Source organism: Thalassophryne amazonica, chromosome 2, assembly GCF_902500255.1.
Source record: "Thalassophryne amazonica chromosome 2, fThaAma1.1, whole genome shotgun sequence".
Lineage (NCBI taxonomy): Eukaryota > Metazoa > Chordata > Actinopteri > Batrachoidiformes > Batrachoididae > Thalassophryne > Thalassophryne amazonica.
Genome location: NC_047104.1, coordinates 144,717,779 through 144,741,039, shown reverse-complemented (window position 1 = coordinate 144,741,039; position 23,261 = coordinate 144,717,779). Strand labels below are relative to the sequence as shown.

The window sequence follows — 23,261 nt, the reverse complement described above, 5'->3', positions numbered from 1 at the left end:
GGCCCCCCATCCCGCCCTGAAACTAGGCCGTTTTAAGCAGGAACGAGGCGCTAATCTGTGATGCTTTGAAATGATGGACAGTCAGTGAACACAACAGCTAGCAGCCGTGTAGCTTTGGCACTGTGATCACTTCCTCCGCCTTTTCTGATTAAATAATGCTCAATTCATGAGGAAATGATTGTTGTACAAATGCTTCAGATGTCTGCCACTGAGATAAATGATGACTGGAGTGCAGTTTGAAGCAGAAAAGAGGTGATAATCAGTAAACCGCAGCTGATGACGCATGTGCAGTGAAGACAGGGCGGACCGAGTTTTAGGGCGGACCGTTCAGTTGGCTACACATTCTAGTCAATGCACGTGGTTTTACTCCAATAACAGTTGATTTTACACTGTGTTGAGTTGATTTAGCCCTGTGGTAGAGAATATGTTACTCTATTTAGACTGGGATCAGATGTTATCCCAGAAAGTAAATTTTACTCAGCAAAATTTCCTGTGCAGGCTTTGGATTTTCTCCAAGTCTGGTCCCCAGTGGACAGTGTTAAGGATCCAATGTAACGCTATGTGAAGCTAATGGCAGGTGTGTGTGTGTGTGTGTGTGTGTGTGTGTGTGTGTGTGTGTGGTGTGTGTGTGTGTGTGTGTGTGTGTGTGTGTGTGTGTGTGTGTGTGTGTGTGTGTGTGTGTGTGTGTGTGTGTGTGTGTGTGTGTGTGTGTGTGTGTTGTTTAGAAGCTGTCACAGCTCATTGATTCAGCTCTTTTCAGAGCATCACGTGAGGCAACCACAGAGTTCACTACTGCTTTAAGTGACCCAGAAAAAGTACAAATGGGAAGAGACAACATTAAAGAACATTTATTCCTCATCAGCTTTTTGTCAACTTGTATGAAACTATGGGGCCTATCTTAACATTCTATCGTGTAAGCACTGTGCAACAGGATCCTGGACTTTCTGACTGGGAGGCCACACAGTGTCAGGATCAACACCACTTCATCCACCACCATCATCCTGAACACCGGCTCGCTTGATCGGGTTGTGTGCTCAGCCCACTGCTGTACACATTGATGACCTTCGACTGCAGAGCCCAGCACAAGAATAATCTTACTGTTAAGTGCAGGCGACACGGCACTGATCGGGCTCATCAGCCAAGGGGATGAACAGCGTATAGGCGAGAAGTGGAGAACCTGACATGGTCATGCTGAGACAACAACCTCATCCTCAACACTCAGAAGACCAAGGAGATAGTTTTTGACTTCCGCAGGTCAGCTCCCACCACCCCCTCCCCCCTCTACATCAACGGAGCAGCGGTGGAGATCGTCTCCTCCATCAGGTATCTTGGAGTCCACCTCTCCAAGACTCTCACTTGGCACACCAACACCATGGCTGTCATCAAGAAAGCCCACCAACGCCTCTGTTTTTTTGAGGAAATTGGGAAGGGCCAGACTGAACACTGAGGTCCTCAAGGCCTTCTACAGCTGTGCAGTGGAGAGTGTCCTGTCCTGCTGCCTCCCTGTGTGGTATGGTGGCTGCACGGTGGCAGAGAAGGCAGCGCTGCAGCGGGTGGTGAAGTCTGCACAGAGGACCATCGGATGCAGCTTACCACTCATCGGGGACATCTACATCTCCAGATGTAGAGACAAAGCCACCTGCATCCTCTGAGACTCCACCCACCCTGCGCACAGTCTGTTCACACCCCTTCCCTCTGGAAGGAGGCTGTGCAGCATCTAGGCAAAAACATCCAGACTGAAAAACAGCTTCTACCCCAATGCTGTCAGACTGTTGAACAGTTCAACATCCACCTTCAAACTGTGAACATTGCACCACATGCACATTGTCACTTTTCTTAATGCTGTAACGCTGCTGCTGCTGACCCTGTGCCTTGTATATATATTCTATGGGCACAGGGAGTGCATATATTGTACATTGGAAAAAGTTTAGATTAGGGTTAGGTTAAATTGTCACTAGTCTTAGTTAACTACACCAAGACCTGGAGAAACTGCATTTTGTTCTGCCTGTAAGGGTCGAGTGACAATAAAGTGAGTCTGGGTCTGAGTAACAGTCTAAAACATGTAGCACACGTTCATTTGAGGCATGGTCAACTTCTCATTGCTGTTTTAGTGGGAGCACAAAGTAAGGAGCAGGGTGCAAAGGGGTTGGATTTCATCTGTTAGTCATGAGTGTCTTTTAGCTGCAACAGGAAATTAATCAGATTGTTATATGTCATTGCCCTGAACAGCAGTGTGCACTTGAATCTGGCACACTATTATTTACATGGTGGACACAAGTGAGACACAACTGGGTGGAACATATCAAGCACATGTGGAGAATACCCACCAAGGCTCCTTGAGGTGAAGCAGTAAAGTGAAAGCTTATATTTTTATTAGTGTTGACTATTATTTAGATTAATTCTGTTTCATTGTGTTTTTATAAGCACAGTGTGCCTGCATCATGAACCCAGCTGCAGTATGTAAAACATATCTGACTATTGTTCATATAAATAACAACAAAAAATGTGCTCAATATTAGACAAGGGTTTTTTTTGTTGGTTTATGGTGTAATTGCTTTTTGCTGCCTTAAGAAAGTAATATACCAACGCTGCACTTGACCAGTGCCACACCTTATTTTAAGACCAACACATCGATGGGCACCCACACAAGTGTAAGTACACAATGTGGGAGGTGGGCATAAAAATGACACCTGCACAGGTTTGACACTAGCAGTGATATTTGCTGTGGGCCTGACACTGCTTTGCAGTGTGTGTAATATAGGGCCAAGAATGTTGTTGGGCTGAATGCCCAACAGTATTCATGCAGTATGAACATCTCTCGTTCATACTGCAGTATGAACAAGAGATGTGTCCTGAAGGACCAAAAGCTTCCATCAAATTGGTACTATAGAGCAGAAAAACAGGTATTCAGGCACTCACTGACAGTTGAATCGTCCTTGATTTGACTCAGGAAACATAGGAACATGGACATTAGTGCATGTAGTCAGTGTAGGATTAAAGACTTTTGTAGGATTTAGGACTATTACACTCTGGGAAGCTAACCCTTCCCAGGGTGTAAAAGTCACACACAGAAACTGTAATGGCCCATTCACACTCTAATGATTAGCGTTAGAGTGTGCCGACAGAGAGTGAACAGTTGCTTACTGTCGAGCAGTGCCGAGGTCCGTCGGACTCTGCAGGAGCTGCTAAATTAACATTAGCCAGGCAATGTCCATGTTTGTTGTGGTAGGAATATGTAGAACCTGTCTGGACAATGCACCAGTAGCAAGTGGCACAATCACAGAGTTACAGCGAGTTCATGTAGACAACATCACGGCACATCTCAAACGTTGACTCAATGGTAAGCTCTGCCAAACTATGCTACTGCTCTGAGGTGTGGACTACAAATGCACCCTCCCTCCAACGACTGAAGTTAAATTACACCCTGTGTGTCAGTGTACTATCACAGGTGTCAGTGATTTTATGTCATTGTGTGAATGGAACCTAAAGCAATTATCAAGTTGATCAATTTGTCAATTCACCAAAACAAATAACAAAATGTTTTGATAACTGATTGTTTATTATTTTCAAGAAATAATGCCACTTGTTTATTTATTCAAACTTGGTCTTTTTTGCATTTGTTCTATTTTACTTCAAATAAACTGAATTGAAAGTGACTGACTGATTTGAGGCTGATGGGCATCAAGAACGGCAATTTGATGCTTTAAATGTATTTTAATCATGTGTCAACCCAGTATTTACATATTTTGAATTTGATTTCAAATATTTCAGTGGTAAATTCCAGTTGGTCTGTTGTGATTTAACTGGGTTTCTTGTCATTATTTAAACTGGTTTCTTCCCAGTAATTTTGTTAAACCAAGTACAGACTGGTTTAGTGACTTTAAATTGTTTTAGCGGGTTTTAAACCAGATATTAGCCCTTAGATAACACTGGTACACGTAATATTCTTTTTTTCTTGCATGGACCTTGGCAACTGTTTTAGAGTAATTTTGGGGTGCTAAATCCGAATCTCAACTCAGATTTAATCTGTCACATCACGTTCTTTTTGCAATCTGCATGTTCTATATTAATCGTAAACACAAAGGTTGTTCATTCACTCACGGGTTTGGTGCCACTAATCATGCACAAAAGCAGCTTCAAAAGCATAGTTTTAAACCACATTTTTGAAATGTGAACTAGAGCAGTAATATTGTTTATGGCGCCAAAGAGGTGTGCGAGACTACAGCTTTTGCTTCAGTGCTTGATATGAAAAATATAAAATAGTTTTCATATCTCAAAACTGTTATTTGTGTGATGTGATTGATAAAAACTAACACCAGATTCCGATTAATTGCCCCCAAAATTACCCAAAATCCATTGGAAAAACTCTCTTAAACAGCTTTAAACCAATTATAATCAGGCTTTTAATGAAGTCTTGAAAAATGGCTACATTTTTGATAAACTGATATTGACTAAAGATTAAATATAAATATACATTTTGGACTCTTGCTTAGGGAAAAAGAAAATCAAGCAGTTTTAAGGCAGTTTTTAGATGATGGATTTTTTATTTTTTTAGACCTTAAGTAAAAATTCATACAAGGAATTGAACTAGTTAGACTTTCTGCGTATCCACAATGCGTGCATGTAAGGATTGTGACATCAGGATTATGACATAATACATCAGTCACAGCCTGTGTTTGTTTTTGACTGAGATCTGGGAGTGATGAGGATTCAGCTGTCGTCCTGACCTCTGTTACCTAACCATGTCTACTTTTCTCTCTGCGATCTGTTGTGCACACATCTCCATGTCTGCATGCTTCTGCAGGTCGTTCTTGTGTGTGTATTTGCATATAATGCCGTCGTTGTTCATTTATTGTGCATATTTTGTGTGTTACTGTGTGTTTGTTCTTCCTTCAGGCGAGCTCACACCTCCCCGTGAACACAGCTGTCTGAGTGATGAGGACAAGGTGCAGGGCGGCGGCTCGCACACCAAAGACCGCGGCACTTCCACCGATGTCCCCTGCAGGCACAGCCACAACGCTGGACACTCACATGGCAGCTCATCCTCAGCCGTAGTGGCACGTGCACAGGTCCAGGAGAAGCCACCTGCACCTCCACCACCTCAGAACTACACACCAGCTCCTCTGTATCCAGCAGGGAAGGCGGGTGGGGGCGGAACCCACCAGGACAGGATTTCTTACCATGCAGATGTTCATCCGGAGCCAACAGAAGAGATCTATCTGACGCCGGTTCAACGCTCTGCTGAACTGTTAGAGTCTGTTGGTGTCCAAAACCGGCCTTTTCTGTCACAGCAGACGGAGCAAATTCGCATGTCCATCAGCTCTGACACAGAAGGCCCACCCCCATACCAGCCTCTCCCAGACCGGACCAACCCATCTATATATGAGGAAGATGAGGTCTACATGGCCCCACCTTCTTACGCTTCCTGTGTGGAGTCCCTCATAACACCTCCTGGCATGGCTTACTCAGCCCCACCATCACGTTCCTCCTTTGCCCTGGACCTCAGCCGGCGAGGGGCAGGAATGGGCTCTGGGGTCATGTTGAGAGCAGGGTCATCAGTTGAATATGTGGACGCAACAGATGAAAACTACTGCGGAGAAGAGAATGAAAATGAGGATGTGGACAGAGTAGTGATGGATGGGAGGATGAGGAAGGGGGTTGATCAGGTGGGTGAAGGGACTTGTGGTGGTAGAAGTGCCCCACCAAGGACTTCTATGAGCTCGGAGGCCAACGGCCTCTCGTACGACTCAGTTAAATACACGCTGGTGGTGGATGAGCATGCCCAGCTGGAACTGGTCAGTCTACGGCAGTGTTACCAAGGCTACAGCGATGACAGTGACTCGGCCACTGTCTATGACAACTGTGTCTCTTCTCCATATGAGTCGGCCATTGGGGAGGAGTATGAGGAGGATGAGGACAGCAGTGCTCGGATGGGGGGAGTTCAGAGAGAGGCCACAGCTTGTCTGTCTGAAGATTCCACACCAGAAGCAGACCTGCACTTCTCAAAGAAGTTCCTCAATGTCTTCATGAACGGCCGTTCTCGTTCCTCCAGTAAGTCATGACTGTGATCACATTTCATTTAGCAGAACACCTGCAGTACAGGCGTTCAGCATTCTAAGAACAGATGAAAGCATTATTCAGTTTGTCAAGGAGTTCAAATTACAAGTCAAAGGAAATCACAGAAAATAAATCAATAACTGTGTATGTGTGTGGTGTGTGTGTGTATGTATATATATATATATATATATATATATATATATATATATATATATATATATATATATAAAAAGAAATAATTACAGTTCAAAGACATAAAGCACCATAAATCAACAAGTCTTCACATCTTGAAGCTACAATTATTGATTTATTTTGACTTGTAATTCATGCTCAAAATTATTGATGTTGAACTGGTTGACTACTTGAATAATCCTTCCACCTGTACTGAGAACACCCCACTGGACTTTATCTATATATCTATCTGGCAGCACAGTGGCTTCGTGGTTAGCACTGTTAATTCATTTAAAAGGCGGAACAAGTTGAGGTGGTGACTTTTGACAGAGGATTTGGGCATGTGGAGATCTCATTCAGTATTGAGGGCAAGCATGTGCGTAGCGAGTATATCACGCCAATTATGGCCACAGTCATTCTGTGTGAGAGAGGCTTTCTCTTTAATGCCCTCTTTGACTCATTGATAATTTTAGAGACTACTGAGATATTCCACAGGAGTTTACGTGCACTGTGCAGGAGTGTGGTGGGGTCTGAGAGTAATATACAAAGAAATACACAATGCTCATCTGTTTCATGCTTCAAGTGTGATTTCTAAGCTGCAAAGGAGACATTAAAGTGAACACAAAGTGCCTGTTTTTATTGGTGATTGATACGCTTTGTTGGGACTTTAGTTAATGTCTTTAAATCGTTTGTCAAGGCTGAATCACTTAAAGAATGCTGTGGCTGTGACATGACAGTCCACAGCCACGGTCACACAGTATTAGTCTATATGTTCACCAGCTGAGATAACAATTGTTTGAGGCATCATGATGGTGTAGTACTAAAACTGTAATTTAAGTGAGCTGAAATGCCTGTTAATCTGAAGCATGCTCATATTAAAGGTGCGCTGACACTTGCATGACTTTGATTCACGCACTTACGCGCACTCTGCCGTGCAGGAGAGTAAACTATCAAACTTGTTGTCAACTGTGCACGGCTTCATGCAAGTGAGCAAAGAACATTGTGAAATGTTCAAATCTCCATCACGCATTAATTACATGAACTTCAAGTGAACATCGCACAAACAATTCAAAAATACTGCGAGTGATTGGGTCAGCGCACCGCATCACAGCGCAGCTCATCTGAACAATCATGAGATGTTCAATCTATCATAAACATACTTTTACAGCTGCTCACAAGAAGGAATGAACATGCAACTGTTTTACTGAGCCATTACAATACAAACATTACAAATAATTACCTTTTTAGACGGTTCCAAATGCGTTCTCCACCTCATTAAGCACACAAGAGAGAGGGGGAAAAAAAGCGGCCGCTGGAACAGTCTTCTATGATTCCAGAAGTGATTAGAGGTGTTTTCAGTAGCCACCTTGGAGAGAAAATGAACTAATTATTTTATATACGCAATGTCCAGAGCACAACACGGGGCATCCAGCAGAACAAAGCGCAGCATCCAGCTGGGAACGACGAAGTGCATGCAAGTGCATGGATCAAAGTCGTGCAAGTGTCAGGGCACCTTTAGTATACATTTATCATTGTAATGCAAATAACAATGTGAACATGTGTTAACAGTCTACACAGTATTTACAAATGGGCATCCCCATTTACCTCTCAGTTGATATTTGAAGCCAGGTTACGTATTGTCTGCAGACAGCTACTCCAAACATAAATTTGTTGCCGGAAAAGAAAATCCAAATTACAAAATAAATTTACTTTGGTTTAATTGAGCATGCTAAATCACACTCTTAATTTTTCCTGCATTTTAATGGAGAGCCAGTGAAAACAGGGACAGGTTTGTCAAAAATTGTAAAAGCATTTGTCAGTTACAGCAACAGCATCCTGCAGCAATTTTTTGGGTGTTAAATATGACAATTTCTGCTCCTTTGAACAGCGTGTACTTTTTGCATGTAAATAGTGGCTGATGGCATGTGAATAGATTTCCATAAACAAAGTGTATTTATTGTGTTTGTCCTTTTAATTCATGTCTTTCAAGAGATCACCTGCCACCAGGGACGAAGACACATTTTGGATTCACTTTTGAGACACGGTCTTACCGTCCACTTCTTTTATTAGGGATTGGCTATTGACAATTGGTTCCAAATTTTTCAGTTCAATGAAATCATGGTAAACGGACTGCATTTATATAGCACTTTTCCCATTTGCATCAGAAGCTCAAAGCGCTTTAAAATTATGCTTCACATTCACACAAACACACTCACACACTAATGTCAGGGTGCTGCCATACAAGGCGCTCACTACACCCCAGTACCAACTAGGGGATTAAGGACCTTGCACAACGGCCTTTAGTGATTTTCCATTCTGGCTGAGTTTTGAACAGAGGATCCTCTGGTCTGAAGCCCAATGCTTAACCACATGCCTTAATCATGTGCCTCAGATGCCATCACTTCCTCTGTTCAATGCCTGAATGTTTGTTTTTTCTGACAGTTCCACTTTGCAAAAACTCATGTTTGTTGCCATAGTGCCAAATTCTGCATAGCAACAAGGAAAACAACTGCAATGATCTTGAAAACCTGTTTGCATTTATATAGCACTTTTCCATCTGCATCAGACTGCTTTCTGCTTCTGCTTTCAGAAAACCCTGTAACTAGGTTTAAGGATATGATTTCTTCTTTATGTTCTCTAATGCCATATACCAACACAGTGCAGAGTAGCTACCTAAACTCTGTAAGTGAGATAGAGTATCTCATCAATAGTTTTACATCCTCATTGAAGACAACTTTGGATGCTGTAGCTCCTCTGAAAAAGAGAGCTTTAAATCAGAAGTGCCTGACTCGTGGTATAACTCACAAACTCGCAGCTTAAAGCAGATAACCCGTAAGTTGGAGAGGAAATGGCGTCTCACTAATTTAGAAGATCTTCACTTAGCCTGGAAAAAGAGTTTGTTGCTCTATAAAAAAGCCCTCCATAAAGCTAGGACATCTTACTACTCATCACTAATTGAAAAAAATAAGAACAACCCCAGGTTTCTTTTCAGCACTGTAGCCAGGCTGACAAAGAGTCAGAGCTCTATTGAGCTGAGTATTCCTTTAACTTTAACTAGTAATGACTTCATGACTTTCTTTGCTAATAAAATTTTAACTATTAGAGAAAAAATTACTCATAACCATCCAAAAGACGTATCGTTATCTTTGGCTGCTTTCAGTGATGCCGGTATTTGGTTAGACTCTTTCTCTCCGATTGTTCTGTCTGAGTTATTTTCATTAGTTACTTCCTCCAAACCATCAACATGTTTATTAGACCCCATTCCTACCAGGCTGCTCAAGGAAGCCCTACCATTATTTAATGCTTCGATCTTAAATATGATCAATCTATCTTTATTAGTTGGCTATGTACCACAGGCTTTTAAGGTGGCAGTAATTAAACCATTACTTAAAAAGCCATCACTTGACCAAGCTATCTTAGCTAATTATAGGCCAATCTCCAACCTTCCTTTTCTCTCAAAAATTCTTGAAAGGGTAGTTGTAAAACAGCTAACTGATCATCTGCAGAGGAATGGTCTATTTGAAGAGTTTGTCAGGTTTTAGAATTCATCATAGTACAGAAACAGCATTAGTGAAGGTTACAAATGATCTTCTTATGGCCTCAGACAGTGGACTCATCTCTGTGCTTGTTCTATTAGACCTCAGTGCTGCTTTTGATACTGTTGACCATAAAATTTTATTACAGAGATTAAAGCATGCCATAGGTATTAAAGGCACTGCGCTGCGGTGGTTTGAATCATATTCATCTAATAGATTACAATTTGTTCATGTAAATGGGGAATCTTCTTCACAGACTAAGGTTAATTATGGAGTTCCACAAGGTTCTGTGCTAGGACCAATTTTATTCACTTTATACATGTTTCCCTTAGGCAGTATTATTAGACGGCATTGCTTAAATTTTCATTGTTATGCAGATGATACCCAGCTTTATCTATCCATGAAGCCAGAGGACACACACCAATTAGCTAAACTGCAGGATTGTCTTACAGACATAAAGACATGGATGACCTCTAATTTCCTGCTTTTAAACTCAGATAAAACTGAAGTTATTGTACTTGGCCCCACAAATCTTAGAAACATGGTGTCTAACCAGATCCTTACTCTGGATGGCATTACCCTGAGCTCTAGTAATACTGTGAGAAATCTTGGAGTCATTTTTGATCAGGATATGTCATTCAGTGCGCATATTAAACAAATATGTAGGACTGCTTTTTTGCATTTGCGCAGTATCTCTAAAATTGGAAAGGTCTTGTCTCAGAGTGATGCTGAAAAACTAATTTATGCATTTATTTCCTCTAGGCTGGACTATTGTAATTCATTATTATCAGGTTGTCCTAAAAGTTCCCTGAAAAGCCTTCAGTTAATTCAAAATGCTGCAGCTAGAGTGCTAACAGGGACTAGAAGGAGAGAGCATATCTCACCCATATTGGCCTCTCTTCATTGGCTTCCTGTTAATTCTAGAATAGAATTTAAAATTCTTCTTCTTACTTATAAGGTTTTGAATAATCAGGTCCCATCTTATCTTAGGGACCTCATAGTACCATATCACCCCAATAGAGCGCTTTGCTCTGACTGCAGGCTTACTTGTAGTTCCTAAGGTTTGTAAGAGTAGAATGGGAGGCAGAGCCTTCAGCTTTCAGGCTTCTCTCCTGTGGAACCAGCTCCCAATTCAGATCAGGGAGACAGACACCCTCTCTACTTTTAAGATTAGGCTTAAAACTTTCCTTTTTGCTAAAGCTTATAGTTAGGGCTGGATCAGGTGACCCTGAACCATCCCTTAGTTATGCTGCTATAGACTTAGACTGTTGGGGGGTTCCCATGATGCACTGAGTGTTTCTTTCTCTTTTTGCTCTGTATGCACCACATGCATGCATTTAATCATTAGTGATTGATCTCTGCTCCCCTCCACAGCATGTCTTTTTCCTGGTTCTCTCCCTCAGCCCCAACCAGTCCCAGCAGAAGACTGCCCCTCCCTGAGCCTGGTTCTGCTGGAGGTTTCTTCCTGTTAAAAGGGAGTTTTTCCTTCCCACTGTTGCCAAGTGCTTGCTCACAGGGGGTCGTTTTGACCGTTGGGGTTTTTCCGTAATTATTGTATGGCCTTGCCTTACAATATAAAGTACCTTGGGGCAACTGTTTGTTGTGCTTTTCAAGTAATGCCTCACATTCACCCCGATGTGAGGCTGCTGCCATACAATGCTCTCACTACACACCGGAAGCAATAGGGGATTAAAGACCTTGCCCAAGGGCGATTAGCGATTTTCCAGTCAGGCTGGGATTTGAACCGAGGATCTTCTGGTCTCAAGCCCAATGCCTTAACCACTTGACCATCACCTCCCCTACTTCTGTTTGTTCTGGTGTTAGGTAAGGTAGTTGTGACAGTTCTCTGACCTGCGGGCAGGAGAGGCCCTGGACCACTACAAACGTCTCTCTGTAGCTACATATGCACTAAAACTAGTCATCTGTAAATAATCAGAATTACAGACAATCATCAGTGAAGATGGAACAGTTGAATCTGAGAAGAACTTGAGTTAGAATCACAATGTGGTCCAATACTTTAGTGTTAGACAGGAAAATATTCCGGCCTGTTAGCCTTGCCAATGAAGTCAGCCACATGGGGAATGCAGGCAGTATATTGGAGTGCCTGTCCCAAGCCCAGATAAATGAGTAGGGTTGCGTCAGGAAGGGTATCCAGCGTAAAACAAGCCAACCCAGCCATGCAGATTGCCCAACAGGGTGCCGGTGGAAATTGGGCAGCTGCTGGGTGAAGAAGTCAGAGGAAGGTACTGAGATGGACATCTGCTGTGGTGAACCCTAACGGGAGCAGCCGAAAGTAAAAGAAGAGTTAGCCTTGCCAGTGGATAATCAAACTCTCATCACTTGGGTAGAGATGTAAATTCAACAATGTTGTCTGAGACCATTTGAAAGGATGCTTATGAAAAGATTTTAAAATTGTTAAAGATTACTGACCATTTTGATGGCTGCAAATATTGACACAAAGAGTTGTTCCGTAGTAAACACGAACCATCAGTCAATTTCAATTTATTTTCATTTATATAGCACCAAATCACAACAGAGTTGCCTCAAGGCGCATCACACAAGTAAGGTCAAACCTTACTAACCCCCAGAGTAACAGTGGTAAGGAAAAACTCCTTCTGAGGAAGAAACCTCAAGCAGACCAGACTCAAAGTGGTGACCCTCTGCTTGGGCCATGCTACAGACATAAATTACAGAACAATTCACAAAACGAACATACAGGAAATGCTGTTGGTGCACAGGACAGGAGGGTCTCCAGCACAAATACAACTCCCATCTCTGGATGGAGTTGCACCTTAAACAGAGAGAAAAACCGGAATCAGGCATCAGAAAGACAAGAAATACAGTGTAATTTGTCAGCATTAAACATCAAGAAAAACAGGAAATACTAAGATGATCACAGGCCACTAGTCCCAAGCTTCACTAAAATACCCAGGATTTAGGTAAAGTGGAGGCTCCGTTTCTAATAAAATGAATTTAAAGAGTAAAAAGCATGGAAACATACTATGCCAGTATGCTAGCCATACGAAAAGGAAACTAAGTGTGTCAAGTCTGGACTTGAAAGTCTCCACAGAATCTGACTGTTTTCTGACACAGGAAATTCATTCCACAGAACAGGTGCACAATAAGAGAAAGCTCTGTGACCCGCAGACTTCTTATTCACCCTAGGGACACAAAGTAGTCCTGTAACCTGAGAGCGCAAAGCCCGGGCCGGTACGTAAGGTTTAATTAGTTGAGCTAGGTAGGGAGGTGCCAGTCTGTGAACAATTTTATAGACTAGTAGCAGAACCTTAAAATCTCATCTCACTGGGACAGGAAGCCAGTGAAGGGATGCCAAAATGGGTGTAATGTGGTCGAACTTTCAGCTGTGTCAAATGTCTGGCTGCAACATGTTGAACCAATTGGAGACCCCTAATGCTGGACTGCGGTAAACCAGAAAATAGAACATTGCAGTAGTCCAAACTAGAAGAGACAGACACATGGATCAAGGTCTCAGCATCAGCCATAGACAGGATGGGACGAATCTTCGCTATATTTCGCAGGTGGAAGAAAGCAGTCCTTGTAATATTTCTAATGTGAAGGTCAAAGGACAATGTAGGGTCAAAAATTACCCCAAGGTTCCTCACTTTGTCAGTGTGATGTATATGACACATGAGCCTAGGCTAAGCGTTAACTGGTCAAATTGATGCCGATGTCTCACTGGACCAAGAACCATCATTTAAGTCTTATCAGAGTTTAAAAATAGGAAGTTCCTAGACATCCAACTTCTCACTGATGCAAGGCAATCTTCTAAGGATTTTATGTGAATGAGATTACCAGCAGTTATCGGCCAGATATGGGCTGAGTATCATCAGCATAGCAGTGAAAGCTAATCTCAAAATGCTGCAATATGTGCCCAAGGGGTGTTATATGAAGGGAGAAAAGCAGGGGGCCTAAACCGGACCCCTGACCCCAAATTTCATGTCACTAAGTTTAGCGGTAGTGTTACTGTACAAAACACAGTGAGAACGACTGGTCAAGTATGACCTGCAACCATGCAAGGACACTCACAGTAATCCCAAAATGATTTTCCAGCCTATCAAGTAGAATATTATGATCCACGGTATCAAATGCAGCACTGAGATCTAACAGCACAAGAACTATAGTGGTGTCTGAATCCATTGCAAGTAGAAGATCATTCACCACTTAGAGCCGTATCGGTGGAATGATATTTTCTAAAAGCAGACTGCAGTGGCTCAAAGAGATTATTCTCAGTAAGATCCACAAGCTGACGTGACCACTTTTTCCAGAATTTTAGAGCAAAATGATAGATTTGATATTGTCCAATAGTTTTTCAATACACTAGGGCTATGATTAAGTTTCTTAAGTAATGGTTTAATCACTGCAGATATGAAACATATAGGAACAGATCCAGAAGTTAAAGAAAGATTAATCATTTCCAGCACAGTCGATCCAAGAGTGGGCCACAGGTCCTTAAACAGTTTTGTTGGTATAGGATCAAATAATCAGGTTGTGCTTTTCGTTGACATTACGAGTTTTGTCAGCATGCCTAGAGAGATACTCTCAAATTCTGTAAATCTAGGTAATACCTCAGTAATGGTGCCCACCTCAATATTAGGGTGTAGTGGCTGGTTTAAGGCATGCTGGGATATGTTTAACCTAATGTCTTCCTAATGTCTAAAGTAATCCAGGAAATGCTGTAGTGAAAGTCCTGTAAAAGGAGAGCGAACAACAGGTGGTTGTCCATGAATAAGTGTTGCCACCGTGTCGAACAAGAACTTTGAGTTATGCTTGTTTTTGTTTATCAAATCGGAGTAAGTAAGTCCCTTCGGCTGCTCCCTTGTTTGCACTTGGGGTCGCCACAGCAAATCCAAGGTGGATCTGCATGTTGAATTGGCACAAGTTTTACGCCGGATGCCCTTCCTGACGCAACTCCACATTACATGGAGAAATGTGGCAGGGGTGGGATTTGAACCCGGAACCTTCTGAACTGAAACCAAGCGCATTAACCACTTGGCCTCCACCCCTCTTGATCAAATCAGAGTAATAGGTCTGTTTTGTAGCCAATAATGCATACTTATAGTCTAAGACAGCATCACACCACGCAAGGTGGAATACTTCTAATTTTGAACTACGCCATTTCCCTTCTGGACGTCTAGCCTTATGCATGAGGTCATGCAGGTAATCACTGAACCAAGGTGACTGTGTTTTGGAGGGGGAGTGCTTTTAACAAAGGTGGCGCCATAATGTAGAGTGTAGTTTTGAGCACTGAGTTTAAACTATCCACAAGACTGTCTACTGATTGGGTATTTGCCAGATGTGAAGCTAAGACATCAGGCAGTCTAGCTTCGAGTTCAATCTTAGTTGAGGAGTTGATGCATCGCCGTAGTGATATAAAGTTGTTGTTCCACTAAACACTGCAATGGAACTGTAAACTTAATAAGTGAGTGATCAGAGACCAATGATGTAAGAGGCATGATGCCAATATTCGTGACAGCAATACCACGTGTGAGAACCAAATCCAGGGTATTTCCACTAATGTGCATTGAGACCCGAATGCATTGCCGAAATCCTAATGCATCCACAATTTCCATAAATGATTTGCAGAGGGGGGCAGCACGGTGGATTAGTGGTTAGCACTGTTGCCTCACAGCGAGAAGGTTGTAGGTTCAATTCCCGTGGCCTTTCTGTGTGGAGTTTGCATGTTATCCCCGTGTTTGCGTGGGTTTCCTCCGGGTGCTCCGGTTTCCTCCCACATCCAAAGACATGCGGGTTAGGTGGATTGGAATCTTTAAAATTGTCCGTAGGTGTGTGTGTGGGTGTGTCTGTGTTTGTTTGTCTATTTGTGGCCCTGTGACAGACTGGCGTCCTGTCCTGGGTGTACCCCACCTCGCGCTCTATGACTGCTGGGATAGGCTCCAGCCCCCCGCGACCCTTAATTGGACTAAGCGGTAGAAGATGGATGGATGGATGGATGGATGGATGGATTTGCAGAGGGGATCAGAAGGCTTATTTATATGAATGTTAAAGTCACCAAACATCAGAATGTTATCTCCACTTGTTGACAAGTTAGAGATGAACGCCCCAAATTCATCTAAGAATTCAGAATATGGTCCAGGAGGCCTATATACAGTGACAAAGTAATATGGCTGATTTTTATTCTTCTGACCTTGGCAATGCATAATATCCTGAGCAGAGCGGAGAATCAGATGCTCAAACGAGTTATATTTGGACCCCCAACAGTTAATACGTTAAACCTAGATTTATGAATAAGAGCAACACCCCCGCCTTGCTTCGCATCACGAGGGATGTGACTAAGTGTATATACTGATGGGCAGGCCTCATTTAAGGGGAGCACAGCTGTAGGTTTAAGCCAGGTTTCACATAAACCAATCATATCTAAGTGATGATCAATAATCAAATCATTAATTAACAATGATTTTGAGGATAGTGATCTTATGTTAATGAGACCCAGACTAAGGACCTCAGTGGGGTTGACAGTTGAACTGTTTGGGTTTAGGGGTGGTTCCAGAGTAGCATATATACACTCAACAAAAATATAAACGCAACACTTTTGGTTTTGCTCCCATTTTGTATGAGATGAACTCAAAGATCTAAAACTTTTCCACATACACAGTATCACCATTTCCCTCAAATATTGTTCACAAACCAGTCTAAATCTGTGATAGTGAGCACTTCTCCTTTACTGAGTTAATCCATCCCACCTCACAGGTGTGCCATATCAAGATACTGATTAGACACCATGATTAGTGCACAGGTGTACCTTAGACTGCCCACAATAAAAGACCACTCTGAAAGGTGCAGTTTTATCTCACAGCACAATGCCACAGATGTCGCAAGATTTGAGGGAGCATGCAAATTGGCATGCTGACAGCAGGAATGTCAACCAGAGCTGTTGCTCGTGTATTGAATGTTCATTTCTCTACCATAAGCCATCTCCAAAGGCGTTTCAGAGAATTTGGCAGTACATCCAACCAGCCTCACAACCACAGACCACGTGTAACCACACCAGCCCAGGACCTCCACATCCAGCATGTTCACCTCCAAGATTGTCTGAGAGCAGCCACTCGGACAGCTGCTGAAACAATCGGGTTGCATAACCAAAGAATTTCTGCACAAACTGTCAGAAACCGTCTCAGGGAAGCTCATCTGCATGCTCATCGTCCTCATCGGGGTCTCGACCTGACTCCAGTTCGTCGTCGTAACCGACTTGAGTGGGCAAATGCACACATTCGCTGGTGTTTGGCACGTTGGAGAGGTGTTCTCTTCACGGATGAATCCCGGTTCACACTGTCCAGGGCAGATGGCAGACAGCGTGTGTGGCGTCGTGTGGGTGAGCGGTTTTCTGATGTCAGTGTTGTGGATCGAGTGGCCCATGGTGGCAGTGGGGTTATGGTATGGGCAGGCGTCTGTTATGGATGAAGAACACAGGTGCATTTTATTGATGGCATTTTGAATGCACAGAGATACCGTGACGAGATCCTGAGGCCCATTGTTGTGCCATACATCCAAGAACATCACCTCATGTTGCAGCAGGATAATGCACTGCCCCATGTTGCAAGGATCTGTACACAATTCTTGGAAGCTGAAAATTTCCCAGTTCTTGCATGGCCGGCATAATCACCGGACATGTCACCCATTCAGCATGTTTGGGATGCTCTGGACCGGCGTATACGACAGCGTGTACCAGTTCCTGCCAATATCCAGCAACTTCGCACAGCCATTGAAGAGGAGTGGACCAACATTCCACAGGCCACAATTGACAACCTGATCAAACTCTATGTGAAGGAGATGTGTTGCACTGCATGAGGCAAATGGTGGTCACACCAGATACTGACTGCTATCCCCCCCCCAATAAAACAAAACTGCACCTTTCAGAGTGGCCTTTTATTGTGGGCAGTCTAAGGCACACCTGTGCACTAATCATGGTGTCTAATCAGCATCTTGATATGGCACACCTGTGAGGTGGAATGGATTATCTCAGCAAAGGAGAAGTGCTCACTATCACAGATTTAGACTGGTTTGTGAACAATATTTGAGGGAAATGGTGATATTGTGTATGTGGAAAAAGTTTTAGATCTTTGAGTTCATCTCATACAAAATGGGAGCAAAACCTAAAGTGTTGCGTTTATTTTTTTTTTAGTGTAATATGCCTAGAAGTAGGTTTAGGTTTGAAACATTCCGCATACGTTGTAGGTAGCAGACACAAAATCTTTGATATTGTTGGAACAACCATTGGGCCATCCTCAATTTCAACATCATCTAATGAAGTAATGAGTATTAAGTTTGCAAAGCACATCCGTCTATGATTGTTATGGGCACATTTACGGAAGCAGGCCACAGTCTCAACTTGTTGAATTTCCCTCCCTGGCAGATAAATTGCACTGTCACCATAGTGGATTTTCTGCACTCATTTCCACATCCACGTTTGTCATAAGCCTTGCAGGGTCTCTAATTACCTGCTCCATAGCATGCTGGAAATTCCTAATGTTACCCTCCCTGGAGAGCTCTATCTATGTTCGCAGACAAGATGGCGGCACCTTCCCCAGTAGGGTGGAAGCCATCCAGCATCAGCAAGCCACGGCGGCCCGATAACGAAGAGCAGTTATCAATAAAGCTAAAGACTTGCTGTCTACAAAATTGCGCCAGCCACCTATTTAACGATGTCAGCCTGCGATACGCCTCATCAATACCCTGGGAGGGGAGGGGACCAGAGAATATTAATTGATGCCAACACATCTTTCTTGCAAGGTCACAAGTCCTCTTTATGTTTATTTTTGTGACCTCCGAGTGCTTTATCCTGACATCATTGGCGCCGACGTGAATAACTATGTGACTATATCTCATGTCATGTTCCTTAGTCTGTCTACCCTTCTGCAGCGTCAGCACCCTAAAATGGGATGCAATGTCAGGATCTCTGGCCCCAGGAATAGATTTAAAGTCAGCTAGCATCTGTAACCTGACTTTGTGGGTAACAGAATCCCCTATCACTAAAGTCCGGTATTTTGGCCTGGAGACAGGAGTGGAAGTCACTCGTGGGCTCAGAGAATTCACATCAGGTAAATCCAAGGGGGAGAACTGATTCACAGTTCGCAGTGGCGAGTGTGATTGGGGTACCACAACCGGGCACCAAGCCCTATGGGGCTTCCTCCGCCTTGCCACAGTCCGAAAGCTGTCCTCCACAGCTGCCGTTTCTAGGCTGATGCTAATGGCCACTCTAGCCAGCCCAACACTAACCCAATCTGGGGTGAAGTATTAGACTTGTAGGAACAGTAACAAAAAAACCTTCTCCGACTAAACCACTCCTAAGATTAACACAAGAGTCAAGTACTAAGCTAGTCCCCATGGAGGACCCTTATCAATATGCAGAGGAAGGGCTGGAAGTAATGCGCCCAGAAGGAACTGATGTGATTTTGCTGCTCTTCCCTTTTGTAGAGTCTTTTCTGCTCATCGTACAACAGTGAAAATAGAACAGTGACTCTCAATGTTGCCTGTGATACACAAGTTTGACAAGACCTATGACCGGGCCGCCAATGAGTGATGGGCCCATCGACACCAACCCAACATTGAGTCTCCGGCCCCACCCAATTCTGCTCTCCAGTGCCCAATGTGTGACCGGCACTGTCTGTACGCATTGGTCTCCACAACCACATGCGGAGATGCCGTCTCAACCTGCCTGAAGGAGTCTGCACGGCATCATCGTCGTCTGCAACGGACGACCGAGAGAGAGAGAGATACACATGTGCATAGTTGAAATGAAATCCCACAGAATAGAGTCCTGTTTTCTATACATGTCAAAATAGCCAGTTGGATTGTACTGAGCTGTAAATATGCGTATCTATCTGATCATTTTTATTACGGTCATGTCACCACTACATGTGTATCCAGTGATCATTATGGTGCCATTCCAAACCCTTCTAATTGGAACCCTTCATGCAAACATAGGTTGTGGTTGGCCTCCTGTACTTTTTGAGCCCTGGGTTTAAAATCCTGAAAACTCATGATTTAAGTGATCTGTACCTGCAGGCCAGTACGCTACACTTGTTTTGCCTTATAACATACATTCTGTCCTCCTCTGGTTTCCAGGCGCAGAATCATTTGGTTTAGTCTCATGTGTTATTGATGGAGAGGAGAAGGATCAGACTCACAGAGCTGTGTACAGGTACAGTAGAACAACATCACCACCACCACCATCATCATCATCATAACTGGAAAAATACTCCAAATACTTACTTATGTACTGTCCACCAAGGTTGACAAATTGATGCGTGAGATTTCAAGTAATCCTGGCAGTTTTGATCACTCTTTCGTAGACTGCAGGAGTTCTGTTTTGGGATGAACTTTGACAACAGTGTAACAGACTATTAACAGTGTAACACTGAGACAACAGACTATTGACCCATGACTATTGATTGTGACCTTCAGATGGCGCAGAAACTTTGACACAGTTTTATGACAAAACCTTCAAAAGTTGTAAGCATTCGAGTTGTTTTTGTTTTAACTCGTATGATACTTTCTGATGGCATCTTGGTTTGTCCACCGCCTAAAGGATTTTCCTCCTCCAGTTTCGCCCTGCTTACACCACAGCTTGGCTGCTTTGAAGTTGCTTTCCACCAGTTAGTGCCTCATGTTCAGGTTCAGGATTCAATGGCGTAACAACTGATTTTTGTGGAGGATGAAGACCCTCTTTTCAGAGAGTGGAGTTTACATTGACATGGGCCTTTTGACTAATGGAACACCATATTGTAAATCTCACCAAAATTGCATATGGTTTGGTGCTTTTGATTGGCTCATTTGTACCACATGGTCATGCTTGACCTCCAAAATTGTAAAGGATAATGGCACAACTCAGACCAAGACATTAAAATTTTAAAGAAATTTTGTGAAATACAAATAGTAAATATTATTCTACAGGTAGGAGACAGTATTAAATGTGAAAAAGAACAACTTTGAGTGGGTCTGATTGTCAGACTGTGAGAAATGAGGGTTTTTCCAACCCATACATGAAAAAATATATCACTCCAGGTAATGCAGCATGTACAAACATGTTTATAGCCTTTTCATCTGTTTGTATTTGGATTAAGCTATTGACATTTTTTAGTTGTTACAATATAATGTGCTCCATCTTCTCCAGTAGCTCATCATGTGTGTGATGCTAAACTCAGGACCAGTGCTCCTATCAGATGTTGTTGCTTGTGAAGGGGGGTTTCCCTGATTTTCCCTGTTTAATGTATAGTTGTGCGGGGAGCAAATTCAGAACACTCAAAAACTGGCAGGAAACAGACTTCAATTTTAGATGCTGTACTGAAAGATGCCTTCACTAAACAGAGAGTTGCTGCAACAGCTTCCAAGTTGATCACACACACAGCGCTCTGCCTGCCTCTTTCACCTCTTGCCCCTCAGCTCCGCACCCAGATGGGCGGGCTGTTGCCCTCAAGCGTGGATCAGTAAAGTCATGTGATTGGTTGAAAAATGCTGCATTTGACATTTATGTGCGGTGACTGCTCGCGTTGTACATAAACGATATGTGCAAAAGTAAATCTGTGTTTTGTCTGTGTAGCTTGGTAAGTAAAAGAACAGTATGCACCATGGTGTCCCAGAGGAGATACGAAGTTCAGATAGACCGAGAACATGGCCATGAGACATACTGCCTAACACTTGCCAGCTGTTTTCCATACAGACATTCTATAAATAAAATGTCACTTTTTAATGTCATCGTTATATATCCTAAAAGTCAGTAGTATCAATATGACCTACATTGTTAACTTAATTAATGAAAAATGAGTGATATTTATCTCAAATATCCTGAATATTTTGGTAATCATGTTATCTAGTTTTCAGATAGGAGCATGCTGAAGATGTAATTAAACTACAGATTTATGCAGCACATCAGTATTTAGTTTGTGATAACTTTTAGAAATGAAATTGCAGTATTGGTTAACAAATTACAAGAACTTGTTTTTTGTTCCAATCACTCTGCCCTGAATTGGATGGTGATAAAATTAAAAATGGAAGTGATTTCTCACATTCTTAACACATATGTTGCTCAAATGTCTGGCAATATGTACCACTATCTACTACACACATGAATTATATTTTACTTTCAGAGAGGTTGTTGTTGAAGTTGCTATTTTATTTTAACACCACTGTGGAAGTTCTGGTTTCATGACTACAAAGTTGTCCAGCTAAAAAGCCCATAGTTGTTCAAAGGTGCATTTATGTTCACCAATAACTGTTTTATTTGCTTCAAGCTAGCGAGACCAGCCACTTTGTCACAGTGCTGCTCTACTCTGATTGGCTGACACCCCCTGTACCTCAAAAACACAGAACAGAATGTGACTTTTAACCTCTTAAAACACCTCATAAAATAGGTCAAGGTTATACCCTCGGCCGTATGACCAAATCAATAATCAGGCTTTCTTGAAGACTCTTGCTAACATGCATCCATACAAACGTAGTTGCATAGAGATGAAGGTAATCACAAGTGTCACTGTGGTGTCACTAACTACACTGTTGAAGAAAGTTGTATTGTGACCACTGAAAATGGAAGAAAACTGCAATGCACAGGAAGAAATGTTCAGTAAGTCCACAAAGTCACTAATTAAGTCCAATAAATCCAATGAGAGTCCATTTGTTAGACTAACAATGGCCTTGTAGGGTCACTGTTAGTCACATTGCTCCTGTTGCATTTCCATGGAGAGTGATCCTATACAGTTGCATCATGATGGGCTCGAGATACACAATGCATAACAGTAAAACAGCAGTGACATTGTACTCAGTGTAAAATCAAAGAATGAAGCAACACGTCATGCAGTGAAAAGACGAGGAGCCAACATTGAAAGGTATAGAAGTTGGTGGATGGCGTGTACCGGAACGGATGGCGAAGAATTCCTTGATAATATGGCTATTATAATATAGATCTAAAAAGAAAATCTAGTTCCCCTTCGTGTTAATGTCAGCTTCAGACGTACTATATCTTCAAGATGCCACTACAGTTACCACACACACACACACATACACACATACAATGTAGTTTTCAAGAACCAAGTTGGTTTTGTGCTAACCGGTAATTGCAACAGAGAAAAAAAGCTTGTGGTTGATAAAATACTGAGAGTGGCTAATCTTTAGTGGTTGTTTTTGTACATTATGAGAGTTGTACAATCAACCACTAAAGAGAGGACTGTCTTATATTTAGGGAATATTTCATGGTGAGTTTGGCATCTTTTTCATCTTTTGCTCATGTTGCTGCTTCCATGATAGCACCATGTTGCTCATACAGCTACCACTGGTCATGTGACCAGTCATATACCATTGTTAGAAATTAGGACTTGGGGACACAACAAAACCACAAAATATAAAAGAGAGACTTTTATTTCACAGCCAAAGACAAAGATAAACCAAAAACCACATTTTTACACAGACTTTTATTTATTTATTCATGTGTGTGTGCGTGCATGTGTGTATCAGAGTCTTTAAAGA

At 42.5% G+C, this 23,261-nt stretch overlaps 1 protein-coding gene across 2 annotated transcripts in view; it reads left to right on the top strand.

Annotated features, from left to right (window-relative positions):
• Nucleotides 1–23,261, top strand: part of mapk8ip1b (mitogen-activated protein kinase 8 interacting protein 1b) — a 167,447-nt gene that overhangs the window by 108,030 nt on the left and 36,156 nt on the right. For both annotated transcript variants that reach the window (XM_034195538.1, XM_034195547.1), the window contains exons 5-6: nucleotides 4,897–6,051; nucleotides 19,869–19,944. In XM_034195538.1, coding sequence (XP_034051429.1) covers nucleotides 4,897–6,051; nucleotides 19,869–19,944 — 1,231 coding nt within the window. The remainder of the gene's footprint in view (nucleotides 1–4,896; nucleotides 6,052–19,868; nucleotides 19,945–23,261) is intronic.